The following is a 26368-nucleotide window of genomic DNA, read 5'->3' on the forward strand; positions in this document are numbered from 1 at the left end:
ATACGTAATTTTTATTTTGATTTAATTTAAATTCTTAATAAAAGGAGAAGAAAATGAACTCACCTAAAGCTGAAAAAGCGAAAAGTGAAAATACTACAAAAGAGCAGAGCAGCTGTGAACTTTTTCTTGTTGCTATAGCAACTAATAACAGGTTGCAGTTAGTGTAAAGTCGCCATCTAGCGGACAGAAATTGATTACACAAGATCAAGCTTAATATAATTTACCACGTGTCTTATAATAATCGAATTAAATACAGTATATGTATTATTAATTCTATTTTTAAAGTGAATTATTTTAAATTAAATTATGCTTTTTTTTAAATACAAAAACATATTTAATTTTTGAAAAATTTTAATAATCTGAAGTATTATAATTATGTGTTTTTAAAAAATAACGTAAAAACAGTGTTGAAGCTTAATTAAAATTTCTATTAACAATAAAACTTGTTCAGCAAAATTAAAAGGTAAAATTCTGCTGACATCAAAATAACTTTAGAAATACTGACGTTGCTATAGAAACGTAAAGTAATAAGAATGTCACATGATACACTGCTTTAAAGAATATTTTTAGATTTTTTTGTTGTTTAAATAATGATAGAAATATTATTTTTCTCAATGATGATTTATAACTTTAGTAATAATGTTTTAAATAAAAAATTGTTCCACAATTCCTATCAACTAAATTGTAAAAATCCAAGAAAATATCTAAAAGTTAAAAAAAATTATTATTAATATAATGAATTTTTACGTCATTAAACTCGTTCAGGTTTTAAAAATTATTGACTTTCGTAGTTGTATTTATAATATATATGGTACTATGACAGTAGTAATTTTTCCCCCTCCCCTTTATTATTTTTGGCACGTTCCGCCGCTCTTGAGAGCCTTTTTTATGCCCATTGTGCGTTTGTCCAGGGCAGAATGGAGCAGTCGGCGGCAAGAGACGAGGCCCCACATAACTGGGAAAGACCACCCCCCAAAAATTCCTGGGGTTATTCTCCCGGATTCGATCTCGAGTTCTTCAGAACGATAGGCTAATACCTCAACAGCCTTGGCCATCCGGTCGACTAATTAAGAACCTAGTACTGTATTTGTACATTATATTGTATTTATACTTATATAATATATTAAAATGATATACAATATCTGTTATAAAAGTATAACTAGATTCGTTTAACCTACTATAGAAAGTTTTATATGTGTGACAATAAATTAACAAATTTAGTAGTCCAAAATTTGATAGATAAACCAATATTTTGGAGTAAGAAATTGGTTTAAGAGATGATGAAACTGACTTTATTGATGAACAGAAAAATTTGATTAATTTTATAAAACGTTTTATTACAATAGTTCAATATTGTATAATTTAGATTACTTTATGCTATCTTAAATTATTTCTATTAGTAAATCATTATCATTAAATATCTGTTATTTTAATTCTACTTTTCCCATAAACATAAACATCCCATATACATTACCTAAAATTTCCAAACTTTATTTCAAGAAAAGAATTATTTACATGAATTATTTATAACTTATAATAATTATTAAACTGATGGTTATTGATTGTTATAATTTCACTGTGTAATTTTTCTATTTAAGATAACAGTTTTTCCTCTTAAAACTAATAATCATTATCTTTTATTAGTTTACTTTATTTTGAAATTATATCCTTCCTAACTTCTATTTTAAAATATTCTTTACGAAATGATCATCTATCATTATAAGTGATGTGTTTTTTTATTTATATAAATGTACATGGTAAAGTAAAAATAAAAATAAATGCATTTTGTCTGTCCGCAATTTTTTATTTTATTTTATTTTATTTTACAGGACCTTGATGACTAAGAGCATTGTAGTCACTGTACTATATTATAAATTGGTGATTCTAAATTTCCTGTGCATATATAATGAATAAAGAATGCAATTTTTCTATAACATTGTTTATTATATTTTGCTTTATTTCTTCTAAGACAAACGAAATGCTTGCATTTTAATTCATATTCTTATTAAATTAATTCTGTATTATATAAGAAATTAAATAAATCATGTGATATTCTTTATCATCCATCATGCATATTTTTATTTGATAAGGTGAAAAATGAAGGTTCTTTTCAGTACATGAAAAAATAAACAATTTATAAATTATTTATGTGGATATTAATAATTCGACTTTAAGTGTTATGTTTAAACTTCATTATTAACAAATGTTCTTTTAATAATTCGAAAAAAATACCATTCAAGTACAACTTAAAATTGTATACAAGTTACTTACATTACGTTGATAGCTACGCAATTTTATGCCACTTCAATTACTGACTAAAGAAGCAATTGGATCAAGATAAAGAGTATAATTCTATTCGCTATTTGTGCATAATAATGTAATCAATAAATTATTTCAATGTAACTTTAAATATGAAAATAATAATTATCTTTGAATTTGATTTAAGAGCTGTCACGTCAAATCAAGGTAGAGTTAATTAATGTTCTTTTAAATTTTTTTTATATAACAATTTATCAATCACTGACGAACCTAATGTGAGTTTTGATATTTAAACATAAAATAATAATAACGTAAAGGATGTTTATATATATATATATATATATATATATATATATATAAACATCCTTTACGCTATATTGAAAAAAATAAGAATCTATATATATATATATAGATTCTTATTTTTTTCAATTCATCAATTATTTCTTTATCTAATAAAATTTTATTTTATTTTATTTTATTTTTTTTTGTTTGTTTAAAAACGTTTTTAATTATTGGTCATTGGTATATTGCAAGTCAAATTATTTACTACTAGCAGACCAGGCCACGCGTTGTTGTGGCTCAAAATGTATCTATTATAAATGTATAACACTTCCTTCATGGGGGAATTTCAAAATATCCTTTCTTAGTGTACACTCTCTTGACATACCTTATTAAAACGCAAAAAACCGCATCTAAAATAGTATAAAAGAAGCCGAGTTCTTCACGGTAAGCCTTAATCCTGTCCATCTCCCCCCAGTGGGGGGAATTTCGACATGTATATTATATAAAAACACGTGCGTATTTGAATGCAATGTTGCGTCAAAATTTCAAAGGAATTGGTAGGAACAAACGAACGTTATATTTTATTTATATAGATAGATAGAAAATGATCTGCTTTAGTCCATTCTCACAGAAAGGCATAATGCCTCACAGAAAAGCAAACTTAGGTCGTCGGAGTTAGCGCCATCTGTTGGACATAAAAGCCTTAATCCTAGATGATATCTTTTAATTTATATGAATGTTTAACGGAATAATATATAGCCTATGTCCACCCTGAAGGTCCATTCTAAATATTGGTGAAAGAATTTTTGAAATCGGATGAGTAGATTCGGAGATTACCTGTTACAACCAAACTTAGTTACCTCTTTATATATTAGTATAGATAACAGTTTCTTGCTTAAAACAGAGTAGCAAACCTGTTTTTCAAGCTACGTTGATGGAGTATGATGTGGATGAGTATTTATGTTGTTCTTGTTTTCAAACTTCGCTATATATATTTAATAATAAAAGGCCAGACACATCCATCAACTAAAAATATAGTTCTTTCTAGAAATCTGGCGCTGGTAAAACCAGATTTGAAGATTTACATACTATCGATGTAATATTATTTCTTCTTCTTCTCTCTCTCTCTCATATTAAATTGTGTTTTTATTAATTTAAATAACATTATAATTTCAATTGTCAAACTGTCGTATACTTTGAATTTTATCAATAGTCTCAATTCTAAACTCATAAATTTTTTATACACTACAGTATATAGAAAAAGAAAATTTTAAATAAGTTTGGCATACAATATGAGTGAATACTGTAAACTTATAACACTTGGAGTTGGATTATCTAATTATTTCTATTAGTAAGGGTGGTTTAAGATAAAGTCTTGAAAGAATGACACCGTAAGGATTAGGTCGAAGGTCGTTCTTCAAATTCTTCGATATTTTAAAATATTTTATAAAATAACGAATGCTTTCAGTAACGCATGTTATCAAAAATGAATAAGAACGAAATATCAATAGTAAACTCCCTTTTAATTCTTTTAAGATTAAAAGACAAAAGATGCAAATAGATAGAGACATTACAGACAAAAGCGTATATAAGGGGTGCTTATGGTGCTGCAGCACTAGAGAGCGGTCATACGGATAGCTGCTGCCATGTCTTTTCCAAACTGCTTATTTAGCCGCAGCCACATACTATACTTAGTTGGGGAAACGGAAGTAATCTAGCACTTATTTAAATGGAAATTCGGGCAGAAGAAAATAAATATCGTTTTCGATTTTTAAAATTAATTTTTACTATTATTGTTTATTTAATGTACTATTTAACAACTTTGAATTTATTTATGATGAATATTTACCCGATGCGATGAGTAACGTGCCATTTTTTTTAATATCCTGAATGTTAATAATTAAAGTTGTTTTGTGTTATGTTCTAAAAATAGATTGAACAAACGTGACAAAAAAACGTCTCGGAGAGCAAAAGTATATATCCCGTCGTCCCGCCTGTTTACCAGGTAAACTAATGCCATTTATTTTTTAAATAAAAACAAACATAATGACATATATCGCATGAATTCAATGGCAGAAAGTAATTTTTATACAAACAGAAAAATAAAATAAAACTTAAACTGATATTTCTCGGAAACGCGTGTCAAAAAGTGTAAAACATAGATTACAGATAACCACATAAATTCAAAATAACTGTAATTTCGATCTTTTCTAGTGATAATAAGATATATAATGATTTTATACCTTTTCTATTTCTCTTTTTGGAATTACACGGAGTATAAATCATACTGTAATTTGTATATTTTATGATCAATCTATCAATTCAAAATGATCAATTATCCATTTTCCATTTTTCGTTTAACAATTTTAAAAAGCTAATGAAAAAATAATGCAAAAAGTTTGTTACTCAATTACCTTAGTTACCTTTCTCCGAAAAACGGCATGGAGCCATTGCTTTGGTACCACGAATCTGCCTTGAGAAACATCCATATTCTTAATATGCTGGATACGCCGCTGACCACAGAAGAATATTTTACCCTTTCGCATATTTTACAGAAGATTAAATATGATAATAATAATAATTATTAGTTACTCGATATCTTTTTCTTCCTTCACTAAATTCATCTTATTACTTTTAAACAAATTTTTGATTGTGCTCTATTTGAGCATTCTGAATTGTTACTTGATTCCTAAACTACTAAGTATTTACTTACTCATTTTATTTTCCCTTTGAAAAATGGCCCTATTATGGCCCACGAACTGGAAAGAATCCAAAAAATGTAGAGTGAAAATTACAAATATCCATCACTACATTAGCATTACTATCTCAAACAGCAATCAAATTTAGATCGTGTCTTCAAACTAAATTTAGTCAAATCATACTCAAAATAATGACAAAAAATCGAGTATACAAAAATTAGAAATTATTTATCCTTCATTTTTCAGAAGAAAATCTGTAGCTTGGTCAAAATGAAGTCAGAAATCATGAAGAAATAATTCGGAAGTATAAGGCAAAGCAAGATTGTTCTTGTGATTTATCTTAAAACAAGGAATAACTGTTTTCGAATTAATTATAAATAAATTTATTTATCAAATGAAATACGCAGGAGATTATTATATAGAATTACAGTACAATAACCCTTGTGCAATTTAAGAGCTACATTCACAAACCTATCGTTTCTAAAATAACGACAGTATTTTGTTGCTATAAAGTGTAACGACGTTTGAAGGTAACGTAGGTGCCAACTGTAAGAGGCTGGAACCCCTTCGGCCCCCAATAATATTTTAAAAGATTTCGACCTCAAGTTGAAGGATAAAAACAATTTTTATCCTTCAACTTTGAGAGAGCTGGCATCACATAAAATAATATCGGAACCTAACGGGTTCCACTCTCTTAGAGTTGACAACCATTGAACGTATTCATAAAACACTTCGATAATTGAACCGTGATTGTTTTGCGTCGTTATTTTACCACGCAGCAAAGACTTCGTTATTCACCGTTTCAAGATGGCAGAAGAAACAGCTAACAGTCGATAACAAGAATAAACATTCATACTGGATCTATCTATTACTCTGTCTATCCATTAATGTTATAGTTTTTAAAGTTACTTGATATTATTATCAAAAGAAGTCCAGTAATTTTTTATCCTTTGGATGCCAAAGAGCGCTAGTGACCACGAGTAACAAGTACCAACCTTTTCCATTCAAAATGAACATTTTTAGCTGTTTTCAGTAAACCGTTATAACTTCGTTGGATTTTATTTCTTCTTTGTTTTATGATCCCAGACAATATTTTCCTCTATGATTTCATATGAAATATGTTTAATAATTTATATTTTCAATTTAAAAAAATTCAATTTTAAATTACTTTATTTTGTATTTTTAACAGACTTTTATATATTGATGTAACTTGGACATTATATTTGATTTATGTCTCATTTCTCCAATAAATATGTGTGTTTATTACGTAGCAATTAATGGCTAATTATAAATTTTTATTGACATATTCGGTTCGAAAACTTACAATGACCAATATAAATGCTGCTCTGTTTCTGGAACGTATCACAGTAAAATTTTTATATTCAATATTAAATTTATTCTTTAATCAGTTTTTTAATTAATATAAATTTTTTCCTATTTATTATTTATTTTAGTATACATTAACGCTTTTATCTGTTTGTAATTCAGCAATTTATTTATTTTTTGAATTTTGTTAATTATCTAGAAAATATGGAAAAAATAATTATGTAAAATACCTCAGTAAAAGCACGTGTTTCTGTCGTTACGTCATAAGTTTTGTTTCACGATAAGTTTTGTGTGATGTTATACGCTTCCTAAGGCTCCAGAGCCTTAACGCTTCCTGCCTAAATCAGATGGCGCTACGATAAAGCATCCTCTTGCGGTGGAAATTTGAAAAACAGCCACAAACACGTGTACTTACATGGGTACAATGAACAAAGTTTTAAGAAATAATTTTATTTCCTATCACTTTTGAGGATGACTTTTTGTAGAAAATCCATTAAAGAAGGAAAAAAGTTTAAACAGGCCATTTTCATGAAGTTACTCAAAATATTCAAAAATATACAGCTTTTAGTAATTGTATTCCACAAATGCATGTACAGTACAGTACCTAAATCTAGCTAATACATTCCAATACAAGTGAATTGCCCAAAAGAAAGTTAATCATCTATGTTATTAAATCTCTTTCGATCATTTTTACTTTCCCGGCTGTTATATATATGAGGGAGAGTATGGTGATCGGTCAAAAAATTACCCCCGAGATTTTTACATTTTTGTAGACACCTTAAAATGGCGAGAAATGCAAAAAGGGGGGGGGGAGTAATTTCTGTATGTATGGTTGTTAGTGTGTGTGTAGGACGATTTTGTTCACCCTGTCTGAAGCTTAACTCCTGTGCTTTTCGTCTAAATTTTCTGAAATTTTGCAGGGAGGTTTGTTTAGTAGGGAATTGATGCTATTAAATTTTGGTGATTAAAGTTCGAGGGGTGAGAAGATAATGGGAGTCGTGTGTATCTCCAGTAATATCGGACTTAACGACGATTTTACTCCTTAACACTTACAATTTTTGGTTTGACTATTTAGAAAAAATGAGAGAACAACAACTATCCAAACAGGTATTTGAAGCTAAAATCAAATAAAAAAACCAGAGAGACATCCTAGACGAAAATAAATTGATAGTATTAAGCAGGCCTTAGAGGAGAGGAATTTAACTTTACTCCAGGCTAAAAACTTGCCTGTTGATAGGAGAGTTCGGAGAAAAGTAGTGGATGGTAGTATAAACGTTTGATTTTTCACCATGTTGACTCGTACACCCTCTGGGTATTAATAGGAATGGATGATGACAATGACGACGACGACTGTGTTTACCAATACTTGAACATCTCATAGTATTGATGGATTAATTTGTAATATTTTAAAACAATATAAATAGGGATACTTCGTTAAAAAATTACATATAATTAAAAATTTTGTTAATAGAGTAAATGATTTTTTCTTTAATAAAAAAATAATTCACAAATTTATTCTCAAAAATTTATTTCCATAAATTTAAGAAATACAAAATTTTAAGCTTGTAATTTTGATTTAGCAGTATAAGCTAAATACCATAACAACACTGCAGTTACAGCTGCAACAAACTCACTCTGTACCCAAGGACCAAGATGTGTTCCCTATAAACAGATCATTACATATATATGAATCTAATTCTTAATTATTGTTTATATAAATATGTATTTAATTTCAACAAATTACTTAATATAAATTAGATTTGAAAATATGTCTTATACTATTAATATATTTATTGGTATTTAATCCCATAACTGAATTCCAATACATACACAAAAAAGAAACAAAGTTATCTGAATTTTTATTTGTATTTCATGTATTATGAAGACAAATTGAATTATCTCTTTGATTACACAAGGGTTAATAAGTTTTATAAATACTGATTATTAATCAAGATCTTCAAGTATCAACTTCATCAAGATTAAAATTTACTTAAATTCAAACAAGCTGAATAAAAAACTATATGACAAATTCAGGTATATTTACCAAATTAAAAAAGTCAAAAATATGACTTTTCATATTATTGTAAATTACAACGGACAAATTGTATTTTATACAACAGCCCTTCATTATATCATGCATATCCAAGGACAAACCAAATATGCAATATATCAGATGGCAGGTTATAACTGATCTATTTACCAGTTTTGTCTATTTTCCATCTCCAAGCTGACTTACCTTTTTGTGGATTGTATTTCATACAATGGTAGTTATCAGGCCAATAATTATAAGGTAATATTTCTTTGCAAGTAGAAAATTAATGAAGCCAATTTTTTTTAAATTATTGGCTAAAGCACTTTATTATTATTATTGCTTAAGCACTTATATTTGACAGACAAAATAGTGTAATACATCTAAATGAGCAATATATAGTAAGAGTCTACTGTATTATATACAGTCTGTTCAAAATGTTTAGAATAATTTATCTCCATCATAAAATGCCAACTCTTAAATGACAATAACTAGGTAAAATAAAAAATAATTCCTAAATAAAGTTAAAAGAGTCATAACTTTTTATTCACATTCAAAAAATTTAGAATATTTGAAATCATGTTCAAAATGTTTATGAATAATATGAAATAAATTAATAAATATTGTCCAATTTTGAGTAATAGTGCTTATAATTTACTGCAATTATGTAAATTGTTTCATAGGTAGTGTTATATAAATTACAATCTAGCAATTGTCACAAAAGTAGAGTAAACATCATAGCATAAAACAACAATTAAGCCTGAATCAAAAAGTCAAAATTATTGATTTAAATGTAGAAAATGTTAAGCAACAAGAAGTAGCGAGGAAAGTGAATTATTTACAGTTTATAGTGCTAAAAATAATTCTAAAATTTAATGAAAATGGAAATTTAAATGCTGAAAAACACTCTGATCATCTTAAATTTACTTCAGAAAAACAACAGAAATCAGCACTTAGAAAAATTCTAAAACAACATAGACATGCTGATTTGCAACAGATATCACAAGAATTGAAATCCATGACAGGAAAACCAGTTTCAAAACCAATGATTTACAATTATTTGAAAGAGATGGGTTATAAAATAGCCAAACCAGAAAAGAAATTTCATCTGACAAAAGTTCAAAAGAAAAAACAATTAACCTGGGCCAAAACTGTGTGTTTTACAGTCAAACAATGCTAAAAAGTAATTTTTAGTGACAAAAGTATATTTTGTGTTGATTTATAATATGGTGCTTGAAATGTGAAACTACTGATCCAGATTGTTTATTAGCCATTAAATTTCCCATTAAAGTTATGGCGTAGAGTTCATTTGACTATAATGAACTTAGAAAATTGTGATTTCTTAATGAGACAGTACTGTAGATCATATTTCAGAATATTTCTTCATCCCAACAATGGAAAGTCATTTTCATGCTGATAATGATGTAATCTTTCAACAGGATGACGTTAAATGTCATATGTGCAAAAATGCTAAAGAAACATTTACATCTAAAGAAATAAATAACTTCAATTAACCTGGAAAATTACCAGACTAGTCCCCAATTGAAAACATTTGGTTCATTTGTAAAAAAATGACTGCAAGAATCTAACCCAACCAATAAATAAGATTTAAAAGAAAAATGTACAAAAATTAGTCTGAAATTAGTCTTGGACAATGTCAATTGCTTATAGATAGTATCCCAAAAAGAATAAAATCTGAAATTCATAATAAAGGAGATTTAACCAACTATTAGAATAAAATATTCTAAACTTTTTAAACATGATTTCAAATATTCTAAATTTTTTGAAATCATTCACTTAAATAAAAATATAGCTAAAAGACCAGGCTAAATATCCTCTTATTTAATTTTTTCATAATTTTTTATTTCACCTAGTTATTGTCATTCAAGAGTTGCCACATTGTGACGGAAAGAAATTATTCTAAAGTTTTTGGAATGATTGTTTAATATGTTAATACAACATTATGTCTTCTTTTATCATGTTATATTTTCTGTATATGACTATTATAAAAATATATATAAATCTAGAAAGGAATTCTACATCACAGCATTAATATTTTGGGTTTTTGTTTTCTTTTATAACTGATCTTTCATAATGTTTATTTTCATTGTTTCATCAATCGATCTACAAATTACTTTGGAAAAATAAAAATAATAAATCTGAAAGATTTCTTTTTAATATTTATAATATTAAAATTTTTTAAAATTATGAAATGAAATCCTTTTATACAGATACTAGCAGAAATGCCTAGCACTGCCTGGATAAAAAGGATAGGACAATAGTACAAACATTAAAATGAAAAGCATATTAAAAGTTTTGTTATTTTAGCCTTTCATTGTTATGTTTAACACAAAGTGTCAAGGGAATGAAATCAAGAGAAGAATGAGATGCCACGGTTTTATGATTAGCCAATATTTTTCTGCAGGATCCTAGATAATAAAGCCAGGATCACACCTCACAATTTCCAGCAATGCAGGCAACTGCAACTGCTGTTCCTGTTAACTAGTAAACCCTCTTCAAAAACCGGTGTAAATGCAACCACAACTAGAAAAAGTTTGTTCTGCATGCACCCATTGCAAATGCACATCCAATCAGCAAATGACTTTGTGCCATGTCATATGGTGGCAACTTTGAAAGTAGTTATCACCAAGGCAAAACGTGAAAATACCAACCAGTACAGCATTAAAATTGAGGTTGATCAAGCTTATTCAGGCTCACAAATGCCTGTGGAGTTTTAGTTCTTTATTTTATTGAAGATAAGAGCACAGGCATAGTGTGAGATGAGCGAAAGCCTCGCCATTGATTGCAAGTATCATTTTTACATTTCTGGATATAAAATGTCAATTGTTTTTAGTTTAGTAATGACATTATTATTTTAAATATAGCTAGAAAACTAAGTAGAAAGTACCACCATTTTCCAACAATATTCATTCATATTACAGACAAAATAGAGCAGATAAAGTGAATGTTGGTTTATTATAAGGTCACGTGTTTGAGTTGCAATGCCAATGAACAATGGACCACAAGATGTGTGCAACTCACACTCATTGCCTATGCAGCTAAAAATCACTAGGTGTAACCACTGCTTAAGTACAAAACACTTAGTGAACAAACATGCAAACATTCCATCATATATACACTGATATATATAGATATGATGGAATGTTTACATGTTTGTTCTCTATATGCTTCTAAACTTTTTGGCTGATCTTCACCAAATGTTTTTTGTATATATATATATATATAAATATCCCAGAAAACAAAGAATTATTTTAAATTATTGGAATTGATGTGTGAAACAGATATTTAAGAAAAAATTTATGCAATGTAAAACTTTCAATTAAAAATTTACTTAAAAAAATTAAGAAAGTAAGTTTTAAAAGGTAAAACAGAACTGTACTGTAACAGAACCATATGCAATGTCATTATCATCATCTGAAATAGGAATCATTTTCACATCAAACTATAAACATGAAACTAATTAGAAAATTATTTAACAAATATATAACTGTCAAAATAGATGCAGATTATGACAAATTTTTAAATCAAAATATGCTGTAGTCGAAATCATCAATTAAATCTTTAAAGCAAGAGAGAAAAAATAGTGGCATTTCTAGTTTGTTGGAGTGTGAAGTTAGAATTGAATAATAGACAGAATGTAGATCATGTGCTGTAGATGAAACTTTCATTATGATTAGCTATGTGACATATTTGATGCTTATTCCTTTATACATATACATACATACATACATATATATATATATATACATGTAGATTTTAATTAATGACCAAGCAGAAGTGCCATTTTAAAAATTTGAAATCATACCATTTGTACAAAAACATAAGTGTAAAAGCTTGTCAAAATTAGAATGAAAACAAGTTTAAATATTGTTCAAACATGTGATTTCTTTTAAATTTGCCTATTTATTGAATTTAATTGTCAAACTTGTCTTCTTTTTACTTATATTTGGAATATATAGTTAATAATAGAAATAGAAATTCATTCTAAACTAAATGAATTTCTTATTAATTTTAAAAAACTTAATTTAAAAATGATTTTCAGAAATTAATGTTTTTTCTTTAATTTAAAAATATTGAAAAGCCCAGGCTGAATATTCTGAATATTTTGTCAAAATTATTTTGAAAATACTTACCGCATGACTGATATTTAATAAAAATAAAGGTTTGATGTTGCTTGTATCCTCTCCATTTCTTTGTGCCTGAAAAAAATAAGTATTGAATAACATGAATTTTAAAGATTCATTTCTATGTTGCATGAAACAATAATAAAAAAATGAAATTAAAAACATTATTATATTTTAATATTTTTGAAAAAAAAATTGTTTCTGATAACTATGATAATATATATTTGTCGTGATAGTTGTGCTGACAGCTGCAGCTTTGTAGAAAAATTTAAATTGTGCACAATTATTTTGATAAATTAAAACTGAAAATTAATCCAACTAAATCATCAATAATGATATTTCAGAATGGGTCCAGACTCCCCAAGAAATCTACTTCGTTTTACCTGAATAACAAGCAACTTACAATACTACAAGAAACAAAATTGGGAATAATTCTGACTCCAACTTTATCTTTCAAAAAACATTTCAAAAAGATTAAGGCCAAATCCAATGTTTTAATCAATAATATTGTGAAATTGTTTACCAAAACTAAACTAAAGAATATAATTGTTCACTTTAAACTATTTAATTCAATAATCATTAATGCCATAGGATATGCCTCACCAATATGGAGTCTTGCAAGTTATAAAAAATTCAATATAATTCAAAACAAATTCATCTGTAAATTCTTTACACTAGAATACAATATCCCAGGATATGCACTCAGATTAGAACTTAACAGGTTTACACTTACTCTTTTCTTTATAAAAAGATTTATTAAATTTTTGACTATGATTAGAGATAATGGAAATCTATCTACTAAATTGCTAACTTTGTTATACAAAAAATCCTGTCAAGATATGCAAAGATGATTTTGGATAGACCAAATGAAAAGTATTGTTAATAATTATGGTGTTTCTTTAGGACCACTTTCGGAAAAATCCGAAATTAGTGATCTAATTATATCCCAATTAATCCAAAGTACTCTAGAAGTCTCATTGTCACAAGACATTGAAGAAATGCATAACCGGAAAATACCGGAATGGTATAGTATTATCCTCAAATATCCATATAATAATAATTATAGGTTAACAACCATACTGTTTGTAATTAAAAAATTTTTTGTAATCATTGTCTTAACTAAAGGATAACTAACTTAAATATATAAAGAAAATGTATATCACATGTGTAAAGGTTACACAAATCCACCGTCTACTGTGTTGATAAAATGTACTTCTATTATAATGTAATTATAACTCCCGATGTAACAGGCTACTGCATATTATGAATAAAGATAATTTGAATTTGAATAATTATATATATATAATTATATTATATTATACAGATATGAAAATAAATGGAATTATTATTTGTATTTTTAAAATTTTATATTTTTTGCTAAAGATTATATTATAAAAGTCATTAGTTTATTTTATGAATGAATTTCATTAATATTTGAAATTTTATTTCATTATTTAGTTTACTATTAACTTTTATAATAATTTTCAAATAAAATTGATGTAATCCATCAATTATATGACACAACATACATTAAAAAAATTATATGCAAGCACATTTGTGACTAATTTGATAATATAGTGCTGGAAGTAATTATAAAGCCACTTTGTTTTCCTGCTATAAAGCAAATACTTGATATGATCTGGATTTTAATGTTTATAGTTGTTAATATGTTTAACAGTTATTGATAAAATACTACAGAAGAAGAATAAATCTGTTTTATCTAATTTACAAAAAGAACTGTTACCATGACAAAACCAGTGGAAATAATGTAAAGCCACCTAACAATCAAATTAATGTCTGGACTATAAGCTGAGTAATTGAGTACATGAAAAATTCTCATTAAAGCCATCATATTCTGTAAGTACACACATGTATTGCAGCATTGTCTTGCTGAAATATAAAATCTTCACCAACAATATTTTCAGCATAGTCCACAAAACAACCTTTAAGTAATTCTGTATACATCTGAGAGTTCATATAGACTTTTATATAAACCAAAAGCACTTTACCTGTGAACGAAAAAGCACCCCAACCATCACTATACCTTCACAAAAATTGCAGCTTGTAAGAATTTCACTTTTGTGACACAAATCATACCAGTAATATTAGTAGCCATGTGGGCCATCTAAATTCATCTTCTCATCAGTAAACAACACTTTCTTCCACTCTTGGTCAAAAGTATACTTATTAGCAAAGTCTCCTCTGTATTTTTGTGCTGCTCTGGCAAGTCTCGGTTTCTTCACGTTTTGTCCAACAAGCATTATCATTTGATGCACACATCCAGACAATACTTCCAGATTTAAATCAGTCCAAATTTGAGATGAGATTTAAGTGTTCTTATATAATATCCTTAAAAATATGTCATTTGTCTTGTTCTGTAACAGTTGGTTTTCTTCCAGTAGGGTTTGTTGGTTTTTAAAACACAGTTTTAAAAAACCGGTGTTTTTGAAAATCATGTTTTCCAAACTAAAAAAACTGGCTTTTGAGCCTAGACTTAAATGATAAAAATTAATTTATTATTCAATATATTGAAATAAAATTGCCTCTGTCATAAAACAGGAATATTGTTAAATAATAAGTTTCATAAATGTAACTACAAAAAAATCCCCTACACCTAAAAAGTGTCCAATTCAATAGGGAGAAATCTTGCAACAACAGAAAAACATCTGGCAATACTGATGATGGGTGTGACGTTTGTGTGTGCCCCCTCCCAAGATCAAACCAACATAGTTCAGTTTTTCAGTTAGTTGACGTTCATGTTGTTGTTGTGATACAGTAGAGAGTCGTTAATCCGAATCAATTGGGGACTGGGTTGTTCGGATTAGTGATTTGTCCAGATAACCAATTATGTACGAAAAAATATATTAACCTGTCCGATGTTCAAATTTTTCTCCATTGTGTGTCGCTTCGTGTTGAATTTTCGTCGATTTTAAGCCTAACAAAAATTTTTATAATAATAATCGAGGCTATCGTATCGTTAAAAATTATTTCTGCATTTTGTACAAACAAAATAAATATATTGAAGAATATAAAAACATGAAAATTATACTTTAGAAGTAAATTTAGTATCAAAAACGTTCGATTCAGCACGACACAGTCCGACTGAAAATCGTTTGGATAACTGGCGATTCGGATTACTGGGGTTCGGATTAATGACTCTCTACTGTACTTCTTTTAGTTAGTAAAAACAGAAACCATGTAAGTAACCAAAATATTAGTAGAATAAACCATCAGTGTTTGTTCTACTAATATTCTTTCATTTTTAATTTCATTAAAAATACAGTCAAACTTTCATATTACTGTGAAGCCCTGGGCTGGGATGAAAAACCTTCTTTTAACCATATCCAAACAAAAATGAATCTTGATCTTCACAATTAATTAAAATTAAGGGAACTAAATTATAAAGGAAAAGGGGAAAAATAAAATTATTTTAATATTAAAACCACTGTAAAAAAGAGAAAAATTAGTAAATTAAATTTTTTATAAGACAAGATGAACAAAAAAGGAAATGTTAGTTAAGGTACAAGGTTTGTTCAACACCAAACGAAAGATGGTGTCGAATTGTATTATAAACAATTGTCTTTCTCGGGAACTATTGATCTGATCTAGTTTCACCTGGTAACACAGAAAGACCAATTGGGGACAGAGAAAGAGGATTAATAACCAATAAATTAACAATTTGCAAGACCACAAGATATTTAAGCCCAATAAAAGTTTGATTTGTTGATTGTATTAAAAATATTTTAATCAATTTTTTAGACCAAAATGAGTTCTTCAAATAAGTCAGAGGTTTGGAATAACTTCAAAAAACATGGCGTGCTGTAATTATTGCCGTAAAATCTTGAGCTGCAAAAGATCATCTATGAGCAACCTCCGTAATTATCTGAAAGCAGTCCATAAAATAATAATTGACAAGAAACCTGAACCGATCAATAAACAAAAAATGTCTGATCCTGATCCATCTTCTTCCTGCCCACAAATACAAACCAGCATTTTTAATTTTATGAAAAAGAGTAGTTTAGAAGAAATTGCTTCAAAACTTGTAGCCATTGACGGATTGTCCATTAATAGCATTACAACAAGCTCGTTCATATGAAAATCTTTGCAACAATGAAGATATATATTTCTTGCCACAAAACAACTCTCGAGTAATGGAACTTATTCATACATTTTATGAAACTGCCAAATTTGAAACAATAAAAGAATTAGATTGTATGAAGAAGGATGGGAAAAATTTTCTATAACTTTAGATGAATGGACTAGCAAGAGAAATCACAGGTATTTGAATATCATCATATACCATTTTGAAAAAAATTTTAATTTAGGATTAGTTTTCATAGCTAGTTCTTGTGATGTTGAAACAACATTAAAACTGGTTTCTGACAGGTTACAAATTTTTAACTTGGATCTAGCAGCTGTTATGAAAAAATTTGGCCAAATATCACTCATAATTAAATCAACTATGCTATTCATATGACATACACTTAGCAGTTACTGATGTATTATATAAAAATAAAAAACTTGCTGAAATTGATGTAAATGTTACAAGTGAGAAATCAAAAAATGACAAGTCTGAGCATTCTGAAAATGACTTTGACGAGTTAAGTTCTCTTTGTCTTGACGATTATATAAATTATCTGTTATCAGACAAATATAAACAATTGATTTACCAACTCAGAGAAATTTGCAAACTTTTTAGAAAATCTCCCATAAGAAATAGCATTCTCCAGAATTATGCAAAACAGAAAAATGAGAAGGAATTAAGTCCAATTCTTGGCTGCTAAATGAGATGGAATAGTTTAGAGGCCATAATAGAAAGATCTGTACATTTAAAAAAATGTGTTGTTTTAGCTTTGAATGACATCAGTGCTTCTCACATGTGGAATGAAACAGAATATTGTAAAATTGTACAGCTTCTTAAAATTTTAGGACCAATACATTTAGCAGCTGAGGCCTTAGGACAACAAGATGCAAATTTATTAACAAGTGAAGGCATATTTTAATTTCTGTTATCTGAATTAAAAAATTTGAAAACTGAAATTAGTTCCAAGTTGTTACATCCTGTAGAGCCACGAATTCAAGAGAGAAGACAAATGGGATTAGTAACACTTCTCCTTTATTTACAAAATCCACAGAACATATGGACGAAGTTGTCTAGTGTATTTCTTCCACTAGCTGCAAAATCTGCAAAGTGGTCCCTGGTCAAAAAAAGGTTGGGAACCGCTGCTCTAATACTAAAAACTCCATTTTTAATGTATTAGGGCTGGATGAAGTCACTTTAGGTTTTTGAAGATATTTATGTATTGATTTTTCCATACCATTTTTTAAAAGCTGTGGCTTGATTTTCTTCTTTGCCACTTTTTTCATCATTGCAGTCATCTTCTGTTGAATAATTTGGATATAATCTCAATAATATTTATCCAGGTAATTTAATGGATATCCATTAAATTACCTGGATAAATATTATTGAGATTATATCCAAATTATTCAACAGAAGATGACTGCAATGATGAAAAAAGTGGCAAAGAAGAAAATCAAGCCACAGCTTTTAAAAAATGGTATGGAAAAATCAATACATAAATATCTTCAAAAACCTAAAGTGACTTCATCCAGCCCTAATACATTAAAAATGGAGTTTTTAGTATTAGAGCAGCGGTTCCCAACCTTTTTTTGACCAGGGACCACTTTGATTTCATTGTTGTTAGCAGGGACCACAAGGTTTAAGAAAAATAAACTGTGTCAATCTAAAAATAAACTTTAATCAAAACTTTTAACATAAGTAATCGTTAAACTCAAGAGTAACATGCTTCAACAGTACTATTATAATAGAAAACATAACATTTTTATTAAAAATTAAATTCAGTTTGTATCAATGTGGGAATAATAATTTAAAATGAATAAAAGTTTTAAATCTTTCGCAGACCATATTTTAGCTCTTGCGGACCACCAGTGGGCCGCAGACCACTGGTTGGGAACCGCTGTATTAGAGGGTACAAACAGAAGAAGGAAAAATTTAGATTTATTATTTAATGCTTTAATGATGATTAAATCTAGCTCATTGAGCAAGCGAGAGAGTTTTTTCTATTCCTGGCAATCTTGTCTCCAAAATAAGGGCACATTTGAGCAATAGATGTACAGATGTTCTTTGCTTTCTAAAATCATATTTTCTTTTTTTTTTTCTGTTAGGAAAAATAAGAAATAAAATATTTTATAGACATTCATTGTAATTCGTTTTTCTTTATGGTCCTTATGGTGGTTCTTTTCTTTTGTTTTGTGTAGACATTAGTTGATTTTATTTTCATGTATTTTTTAAATTTTATAAATATTAAATAAATTAAAAAGTTATAAAGTAAGTTGTAAATATCCCTTATCTCCATTTTTGGAGGGGGTGAAAATTCGAAAACCGGTTAAAACCAGTTTTGTTGAAAAGCTGATATTCGAAAACCAGTTTTTGTATAAACCCTATCTTCCAGATCATTTCATTTTATAAGCAAGAATGACATTTGTGATATAATTATCAATTACTCACCTGAAACAATTAAACATTTTGGAAATTTGCTAATTAGATAATCCACAATATTAGTAAGTCTTTATTTGAACCTTTTTCACGTAATTTTAAACTTTTACCACGTGGCATTGTACTAACTTTTGAGAGATCTTTAAAAACTGTACAGTTAAATAAAGTGTAGAATACTTGGTAAACCCAAAAAACACCAGAGTGAAATCAACTACATACCTTGAACTTGTTACTGGTGTGAGTGACACGACGGATTAATATATCACAAATGTTTTCGAAGAGTTAAAGTTCTTCCTCAGGTGATACAAAAAAATCACTGATGGAACGCAGAACAAAATAGAACAAGAATATTTGAAAATTAGATCAAACCCATGTCTTGTGAAAATCGTTATGTTGGACAAGTGCATTTCATGTGGGTAGTCGGTGATTAAAGATCGATGTCCACAAAGGTCTGCCAGGCAACAGACAAATTCAGCTCTTCCTTGTAATTGATGCACATGGTGGTGTGGCTAGACTTATAAATGGAAATGGCCTCCAACCATCTCAGGTGCTCAGGGTGAGACAGAGTGAGGATGACCCTCGCTTGGTTAAAGGTCGCCTTGATGTCAGGATTAGCTGTGGTTTGTCTGTTGCCTGGCAGGCCCTTGTGGACACCGATCTTTAATCACAGACTACCCACATGAAATGCACATGTCCAACATAACGATTTTCACGAGACATGGGTTTGATCTAATTTTCAAATATTCTTGTTCTATTTTTTCTGCGTTCCAGCAGTGATTTTTTGTATCACCTGAGGAAGAACTTTAACACTTTGAAAACATTTGTGATATATTTATCCGTGTTGAATACTGCTATGTTATCAGAAAGTCAGGCTTGCTTGACATAACAATAAGTTAGATATTGACTGGCTTTATAATTATTTTCATCCATTTATGATATATTTTACTAAAATGAAATCTTCAATAAATAATGTTGAAAAACTATTATGGATATTTGTTCTTTATAAATGATAGAACAGTTACTTCTTTTATTATTAAAATAAAATCATATATATAAAATAAAATCATATTAATATATGCAAATTATTATAGGTGACTTTATAATTATTTCCAGTTTCCAGCACTATAACAATAAAAATAATTTGATTATTTTCAAAAACAAAACGAATCTGCAATAAGAAATACCAATAGAACAAAATGTTCATTAACAATTTGAATGCATCAGTTTAAAAATTTAAATAAAATAACACCTTGTTACAGAAAAATAAAAATCATCATAGTTCAAGTATATTAGAGAAATTCTTAATTTAATTCATGATATGAATTATTACTAATATTAGTAAATACCTTTCGTAACATTGAAAAGCCTTCATCATCATATATTCTTACTGGATATGTTATAGCTGAAACCTTACTCAATTCATCGGTCCAACTTACCTATTAAAAATGCATTAAAATGTTATTACTTAAAAAACAAAGTAATAGTACAAAATGAAATCATATCATAAAAAAATCCTTTCATTATTATACCATAAGATATTTTACAGCATTAAACTGATGGAATTACAATAATTTTCTCCATGTAATCAGCAAAAATTGCTATAACACATCATTTGTACAGTCTTTCAACTTGACTTCAAAACATAGATAACCCTCACATTACACAAAAGAAATTATAGTACTTTCTCAAAATTAAACAGGAAAATACTTAAATTAACAAATTCAAATGCACCATGTTTTACCTGATATTTATTATTATCCATAGATTTCATAACAGGTAAAGCTTTTCCATTAATATCAGCATAAAGTGTCATATCCTAAAAAAAATTAATTTATTCATTTAGTTATAAGATATTAATATATTATTAGATAAAAAAAAAGATCTACAGAAAACTATACATTCATTCTATATTCTGTAAAATACTTCAAAATATTGGAATTCCTTTCTTAAAGCTCCTAATTAAAGCTTTAATATTTTCTTAAATAAAAACCAACTTGCAAGAAATAAACAATATACACATTAAGAATTAATGAAAAATTAACAAAACTTTAGGTAAAATATAAATAAAACCTATATTTTAAATGAGTGTTTCCTTTTCAAATAGTCCAAAACCAAATATCTTTAATAAAAACTTGCATGAGCCATTTTTCTTTATTTTCTGATTAAAATTAGTATAAGACCATTGAAGATGTAGCCTGCACATCGCATTTAACTGCAATTCTGAATTGGACAAATACAGAACAATATAAAAATTCTAAAAATTCAAAGTTTTTTTAAAATTCATTAGTGAGGTTGTGGCCGAAGTAATCAACACGAAAACGTGGACATTGGACATTCAGCGCTGCCTTCCTGTAAACCTAGAAGTTTGACAATGGCATTTGGAATGTCAGTGGAATCATGCTTGACATAACAAACACCATTGTGAAACTTCTAGGCTTACAGGGTGGTGTGCTGATCGTCTGACGTTCACATTTTTTTGCATTGGAAACTTCAGCCGCAACCTCGCTATTAAAAAATTGTTTTAAATTCTGTGCTATTTACTGCACATGATTACACAGATGGAGTTTCCTGTCCAGAGAATAAACTCATGAGTGAGTAATCATAAAAATAGCCTAATTTTCTGCTTTACTCACATAGACAAACCACCAAATGAGTTTACTATCTGAAGTAATTGATTTGAACAAGAATGATAGTCATAAGTAAATTGGTGATAAGTGGCTAATAAACTACTACCCAATGTAACCAAGATTTAGTATTTCCTCCTAATGAATGAATAGTTTTTCTTTCTTTGTTCACAGAAATATGTGCAAAGTTTTCTGTTTGTTTGGCGTTTTCCAATTTTGTTTTTGATCAGTACGTTTAGAAATTGTGTGTGTCATCTTATGCAACTGACAAGAGCTGCACATGTAAAAATGCAAGCTGAAATTTGGTTCTTGTCTTATACATTACTATATACAGTATTTGGACTCTTGGTCAATTTGATTCAAGGATTTTGTAGTCAAGTGCAAGTTCTAAATTACAAAGATAATTTTTATTATTGGGAAAATTTACCACAAGAAGGCATCTGTCATCAATAATAAAGAATAGTCATAATACCCTTTTTCTTTGTATAATATTTTATCAATGAAATGAACAATTATTTATTGTGACATTGTCACAATGCTGGGCTGCAATTTTTAATTTATTTAGTTTAAAATATTTATATTTTAGCAGTGCCTTGAAATATTTAATTAATATTTTAAGGCACTGCTAATTTGAGATGGAGAGCATATATTTTTGCTCTCCACCTCAAATTAGCAGTGCCTTGCCCCTGTACATACTTTTTTTGTTAGTAAGCCCCTGTAAATCATACTTTCCTGTTAGCAACAGAGTCATGGCTTCATCTATCTCCTTACATGAAAAAATGTTTTAATTCAAATAACATGACTTCCAGTTTGCATTAGAATTTCATGTACAGTTAATTGGGGCCTCCCGCCTCTAAGCTTTCCATATCTGATCTCACATTTCATCTATTTAACTCCATTCTTGAGATTAAGGAAGGACAACAGTGGGAATTTATAGGTCTATAATTTTTCAAATTGCAGTCCAATCATTATCCTTCTAAAAAATAAAGTATTATGACTGATGCTCAAAATGATAAAACTGCATTCAGTAATGAAACAAGAAATATCAATAGAGTTAGTGTATTAATTACATTATTTGTTTTATTCAGTTAAAAAAATAACTGATTTTTTAATTGCCAATAATTGTGGTAAAATTGCAACTCTGAATGAGGCAGAAGAAGAAGGCCATTCAAAACGGCCAAAAACGTTTGTACTTAGTGATTAAACTGCTAGAAACAAAGCGTGAAAGGTTTTTTGTGTCATTGATTCTGAATGAGGCAGTTCAAATCTTATTAGAGCTGTAGACTGGGAATGGACAACCTTTTTCTATGTATGGACAACATTTAAAACTTTTGAACTGACATGCTACATTAATTAGAACAATGGTAAACATGAACCAACTCAAAGTACTAGAGGTGCTTGAGATTTTTAAAGCAGAGGACAATATATAAACTAAGGAGAAGAGGTGCATCTCACAAGCGTGGCAAGCCCTCTTTAAAATATCATTATGAAAAACGCTTTTACACTTGGGTGCATCCTATTGGTCAATTCTGAAAGATTTAAATTTCAATTTATGTGTGAGCTCTTCTGTGTTCGACATATTAGAATATTGAAACTTTAGAAATTGTTCGAAATTTTTCACACAAAGAGGGTCATAGAAGTAGACATTCATTTTTCTGGAAAATCAGCTGGTTGAATACCAAGGTAGTGAGTTTTTAAATTATAGCCTAGTTTCTGGAGAAAATTTTACTTTTTGAACTGACACAGACCACATAAAAGAAAAAAAAAATGGTGATAAATCATAATTATTTATTCATATATAATTATAAATTAACACATTAGTCACTGCTACTTTTAAATTAGTTTTGATATGAGTCTGTTAGTTGATTTCTTGTCTTACTTTTTAATAAATTCATTGTGGAAAAAGCTGTTCACATATGTAAGTTTAGAAAATAACAATAGAATTTTTGCAGCATACTTCCTTAAGGTAAGAAATTGATATATTTATTAATATTTTGTGTAATGCGGGCCACCCAAAATATTAATACAGGCTGCATGCAGCATGGGAGCAACAAGTTGGGCACCTCTGCTGTAGACCTTGGAATAAAACAGTGTAAGTAACCGATGATTTACATCTAACCCTTTGCAAGATACAGCCCCCAAAATCAATCTATAAATATACAATAGATATAACAGAGCACACAGCATGACTCCAGTCATTCCTGGAAGTAGTCAGTGTAGTAGCATTTCTCATTTTTGTGAGCTTTTAGCTATCTCTAATAAAATGGAAAACTGATTTTAGCATTGTTTTGAGAAATAGTTCTGGATTTTTTCACCCCCATTTTTGAGGGTCTTCAAAATTCCAGATAGGCTGATTTTGGGGTGTATCTTACAAAGGGTCGGATGCGCACCATCCTTTGAGTTTTTTTTTTTTTTTTATTCCTATGGGCATGGTCCACAACTCTGATAAGATCCCAAACCACTTCATTTAGAGCTTCAATTTTATCATAATAATTCTGCAACTTAATAATTTCCCTAACAAAATATGGTCTATACGTTTCATTTATTTACAGAAAATGTTAAATTATTATTCTCACTTTTGCTCCAGACGGACAAGAAACGGTAAATTCGGCAATAAAAGCCACATCAGTTACAACAGTTCCATCAGTCGTCGTATATACTTTAGAGTTGAATGATGGATTTTCACATGTTTCACCTGTAGTCATTTTAAATTGGATTCATTAATTCGAAAAATAAACAACAATATTTGCAGAATAATTATAGTGCTTATAATAATGCAATATTTAATACATTAAATCGACTTACTCTTAATATTTTCGAAAAGTAAAACGATAAAAATTAAGCTTAATATTGACGTAGCCATAACGATAAAATCTATCAACGTGGATTCTGAACGAATTATCAAGCGCCATCTATAAAACAATTCCGATTTAGTAATTTTAGTTTCATAATTGAAATTGTTTTTGATTAAGATGCAGTTAAATTTTCAACAATGATCAATAATCTTTAATTGTCAAAAAACTTTTTATAAAAATTAATTTATACTTTACTTAATCGCTTTTTTTGAAAATTTGACTCCGTCCTGTGAGCACTAGAATGGCTTTTCTCCAATAACCTTCGTGGGTTCAGCCAGGCCAACAATATATGTGGCCGGATGAAGAGAGGGCCGACATATTAGAGCCAGATCGCCCAAAAAAATTCTTGAGATTGCTCGCGCGAATTTAATCCTGGTATCCTAGAATGGTAGGCTGACTCCTTAACCGATTCGGCCATCTGGCAATCTTAATTGCTTTGATAACACAAGAAACCAGCATATTTAGAATTATATGTATGACTACAGTTTTGTCCATTACGGACTGGCCCGAATCGTAATCAGTTCTGCCAACATAGAGGAGTAATCGGGAACGACATCCCAAACCATTACGTTTAATAAATTTGGGAGCCCGCACTGAATCTGAATTTCGATCTTCTATGACAATATTCCCTATTTATACTTTATTAAATTTGTTAGAGCTATACAAGTATTACATAACCAAAAATAATGTGACTCCGCTTCGCCAGCTCTCATTCACGTCACTGTCTCAAAACGTAATTATCCTCCGCTCCGTGACATCTCTGACGAATTTCCTGAAAACTTTTCGGACTCCGAAGAGACCGCGGACCACAGTTTAATAAACATTTCATTTATTATGTTTCCGGTAGTACTGTAATATTCTACAACAAAACCCATCCACTTAACATTTAAACATGTCGTATCGGCTCTACCAGTTAGTTGTGGAGATAAACCGTGGGAGTTTTTTTAAGAATTTTCCCACGCGTTTTTCTCGTTTCCGTTTAGGAAAAAAAATTTTTAAACAGTTACGTCTTGTAAAGAAAAAATCGTTCTTTATTGTCACATAATTTTTTTATATACGAATTTTTTTCGCGGTAATTTTTTGCTAAAATTTTTTTTTTCAAATTTATATTAAATTCTTTTTTGATTTTCCATCCGATACGATTTTTTCAAAACTTTTGAATTTATTTTCAATTTTATAAAATTTTTTAAAGTTTTAGGCATTTAAGTAATGACGATTTTTTCCAACCTGCGAATCAAATTCAAGAAAATGTAATTGACAGTTAACGAATTTCATCCACAACAATAGAAGACGTAAAGGTTGTTATGACTACAACTGGCGGCCTTTCCCCCCAGACTGAAATGTGGGTGAAGGTCGTCTCGTGTTCTACTTTCTGTAGAAGTGACGTAATCATTGTAAATAAAAGAAAATTTCAGTATATCTTTTATTTAAAATTTTAAAATTCGTTGTTCAAATTTACACCGAAATATTAAAGCGGATTAAAATATTAGAATTTTGTAAATAAACTTACTTCACATATAATAAATTTAAATGAATTAATCTATAAGAAACAACAAAACAATAAAGAAATGTAGAAATATTTTTATATTCATTTTCACATTTATAACATATGTTATCGTCATTGATCGATAT

At 28.8% G+C, this 26368-nt stretch overlaps 2 protein-coding genes across 2 annotated transcripts in view; both read right to left on the minus strand.

The window, feature by feature from the left end:
• LOC136977908 (metabotropic glutamate receptor 3-like) overlaps positions 1-166 on the minus strand; it is a 33291-nt gene extending 33125 nt beyond the window's left edge. The window contains exon 1 of the mRNA XM_067273502.1: positions 64-166. The gene's annotated coding sequence lies outside the window, so the exon portion shown is untranslated. The remainder of the gene's footprint in view (positions 1-63) is intronic.
• A 7911-nt stretch (positions 167-8077) lies between these two features.
• Tapdelta (Translocon-associated protein delta) lies at positions 8078-24788 on the minus strand. The gene is made up of 6 exons (XM_067273477.1): positions 24687-24788; positions 24458-24576; positions 20999-21073; positions 20604-20693; positions 12750-12815; positions 8078-8228 (listed from the first exon to the last, which is right to left on the minus strand). Exons 1-6 carry the CDS (start codon positions 24742-24744, stop codon positions 8124-8126), a joined length of 513 nt encoding a protein of 170 aa, XP_067129578.1. The 5' UTR covers positions 24745-24788; the 3' UTR covers positions 8078-8123.
• Positions 24789-26368: the final 1580 nt, after the last annotated feature.

The sequence above is a fragment of the Centruroides vittatus genome, unplaced genomic scaffold (genome assembly GCF_030686945.1).
Source record: "Centruroides vittatus isolate TY-2023 unplaced genomic scaffold, ASM3068694v2 contig_482, whole genome shotgun sequence".
Taxonomy (NCBI): Eukaryota; Metazoa; Arthropoda; class Arachnida; order Scorpiones; family Buthidae; genus Centruroides; species Centruroides vittatus.